Genomic DNA, 2,781 nt, shown 5'->3' on the forward strand with positions numbered 1-2,781 from the left:
GGTGTGAGCAGAGCTAGGCTGATTGTATTTAATTCTTTATTCATTCCTTTCTGCCCTGCCCTGCCTTTCTCCCCAACGGGGCCCCAAAGCAGCTTACATTGTCCTCTTATCTTCCGGTCTCTCCTCACAACAACCCTGTGAGGTAGGTTAGGCTGAGTGTGTGTGACTGGGCCATGGTCACCCAGTGAGCTTCATGAAAGTGGAGATTCGAACTTGGGTACACCTGTGGCCAAAGACTTGAGGCTTACTCTTAGTTTTCCCCTCTGCACAAGGGGAGTAATGGTGACTTGCCTCAGAGTCAGGTGGGGTAGCCGTGCTGCTCTGAAGCAACAGAACAAAGTTTGAGTCCAGGGGCACCAGTTTGCTGTGGTGGTTAAGTGTGCGGACTCTAATCTGGGAGAACCGAGTTTGATTCCCCACTCATCAACTTGCAGCTGTTGGATGACCTTGGGCAAGCCATAGTTCTGGCAGAGCTGTTCTTGAAAGACCAGTTTCTCTCAGAGCTCTCTCAGCCCCACCTACCTCACAGGGTGTCTGTTCTGGGGAGGGGAAGGGAAAGGAGTTTGTCAGCCGCTCTGAGACTCTAAGTGAAGGGCGGGGTATAAATCCAATCTCCTCCTCCTCCTCCTCCTCCTGGTGTCATGGTTAAGTGCGCGGACTCTAATCTGGGAGAACCGGGTTTGATTCCCCACTCCTCCGCTCGCAGCTGCTGGATGACCTTGGGCAAGCCATAGTTCTGATAAGAGCTGTCCTTGAAAAAGAGCAGTTTCTGTCAGAGCTCTCTCAGTCCTGCCTACCTCACAAGGTGTCTGCTGTGGGGAGGGGAAGGGAAAGGAGTTTGTAAGCCGCTCTGAGACTCCTTTGGGTAGTGAAGGGCGGGGTATAAATCCAATCTTCTTATTCAAGCCCAATGAAGTTTTATTCAGGGTATAAATTTTCAAATGTGCGTGCTCACAAACGCTGATACCCAGAATTAAATTTTTGTTGCTCTTCAAGGTGCCACTGGACTCAGACTTTGTTCTTTTGCTTCAGAGTGTTATAAGAAGGGCAGACTCAAAACAAAATATATGTAAAGTGTTGTCTGAATCAGACATCCATTTCCCCCAGAATGTCTGGGGGTTGTTTCTTTATTTAGAGAATATGATTTGCTGTCTTTTCAGAGGTTTCCTCAAGGTTGCTCACAAAGTAGAATCAGTGCAATAAAATCATAAAAACAAGAATCATCCACGATCAAACAAACTCGGGCATAAAAATGGCACAAAACAAGATTCATAGCATACAACGTTTCTAACTATCATCATAAGCTGCCCTGAACCACGAGGAAAGGCAGGATAAAAACGTTTAAATAAATATGTTGTCGAAGGCTTTCACGGCAGGAGTTCAGCAGCTGTTGCAGATTTTCCGGGCTGTATGGCCGTGGTCTTGGCATTGCAGGACCTGACATTTTGCCAGCAGCTGTGACTGGCATCCTCAGAGGTATAACACAGAAAGAAGGAGTAATCTCTGTGTCAAGGTGAAAAGAAAAATGGTAGGCAGGTAATTTATATCTACTCAGGAAGGTGGGGTAGGGTAGATATAAATTACCTGCCTACCATTTTCTTCTCACCTTGACACAGAGAGTGCTCCATCTTTCTGTGTTATACCTCTGAGGATGCCAGTCACAGTTACTGGCAAAAATGTCAGATCCTGCAGTGCCAAGACCATGGCCATACAGCTCGGAAAATCTGCAAGAGCTATTTTAAATAAATACATTGAAAGAAAAACCATACCCATGCAGTAGTTCTTATGTTATAAGCAGAGCATAAAACCGGGTTAAAAAGTTGGAATCTCTCAAAGAGAAACGTTTTTGGGCTGGTGGCTGAAGGACACTGAAGACAGGCATCAGGTGAGCATCCAAGAAGTGTGGTGCTCCCACCGAAAAGGCCCTGTTGCCACTGGCTTCACCTCTGCAGGCGAGGCTGCAGAGAGTAGGTCTTGCAAGGAGGCTCTCAGCTGGTGGTATGTAGAGGGGGAGGTCTTTCAGGTTATTTACGGTCACCCAGCTCTTTGAATCATGTCTGGAAACACATGAGAATCCAGCCTGCGAAAAAGAATCTTTCGGCCCCGGAACACTACGATCTCCGTTTCCAGCTCCCCACAACAGCCAGTTTGGTGTAGTGGTTAAGTGTGCAGACTCTAATCTGGGAGAACCGGGTTTAGTTCCCCACTCCTCCACTCACACCTGCTGGATGACCTTGGGCAAGCCATAGTTCTGTCAGAGCTGTTCTTGAAAAAGAGCAGTTTCTGTCAGCGCTCTCTCAGCCCCACCTACCTCCCAGGGTGTCTGTTGTGGGGAGGGGGAAGGGAAAGGAGTTTGTAAGCCGCTCTGAGACTCCTTTGGGTGGCGAAGGGCGGGGTATAAATCCAACCTCTTCTTCTTCTTCTACCTGGCTGAATTTTCTGGATTGTGTTCGAAGGCATGAGGGTGGCAGGGGGAGGAGGAGATGGGATATGGGCTCTTGACGTCTCCCCCGTCTCTCTCGGCAGTGCCATTTCCGTGGAGCTGTACTACATCTTTGCCACGGTGTGGGGCCGGGAGCAGTACACCCTCTACGGCATCCTCTTCTTCGTCTTCGCCATCCTCCTCAGCGTCGGGGCCTGCATCTCCATCGCCCTCACCTACTTCCAGCTGTCGGGTGAGGACTACCGCTGGTGGTGGCGGTCCGTGCTGAGCGCTGGCTCCACCGGCCTCTTCATCTTCCTCTACTCCGTCTTCTACTACTCGCGGCGCTCCAACATGTC

General features: G+C 49.4%; 1 protein-coding gene across 1 annotated transcript in view; it reads left to right on the forward strand.

Moving 5' to 3' along the window:
* LOC107115042 (transmembrane 9 superfamily member 1-like) overlaps positions 1–2,781 on the forward strand; it is a gene marked incomplete at its 5' end in the record, with an annotated part of 7,822 nt that overhangs the window by 898 nt on the left and 4,143 nt on the right. Inside the window, one exon of the mRNA XM_015416650.1 lies at positions 2,527–2,778. Within this exon, the coding sequence (XP_015272136.1) occupies positions 2,527–2,778 (252 nt within the window). The remainder of the gene's footprint in view (positions 1–2,526; positions 2,779–2,781) is intronic.

The sequence above is a fragment of the Gekko japonicus genome, unplaced genomic scaffold, assembly GCF_001447785.1.
Source record: "Gekko japonicus isolate JY-2015 unplaced genomic scaffold, Gekko_japonicus_V1.1 scaffold2869, whole genome shotgun sequence".
Taxonomy (NCBI): domain Eukaryota; kingdom Metazoa; phylum Chordata; class Lepidosauria; order Squamata; family Gekkonidae; genus Gekko; species Gekko japonicus.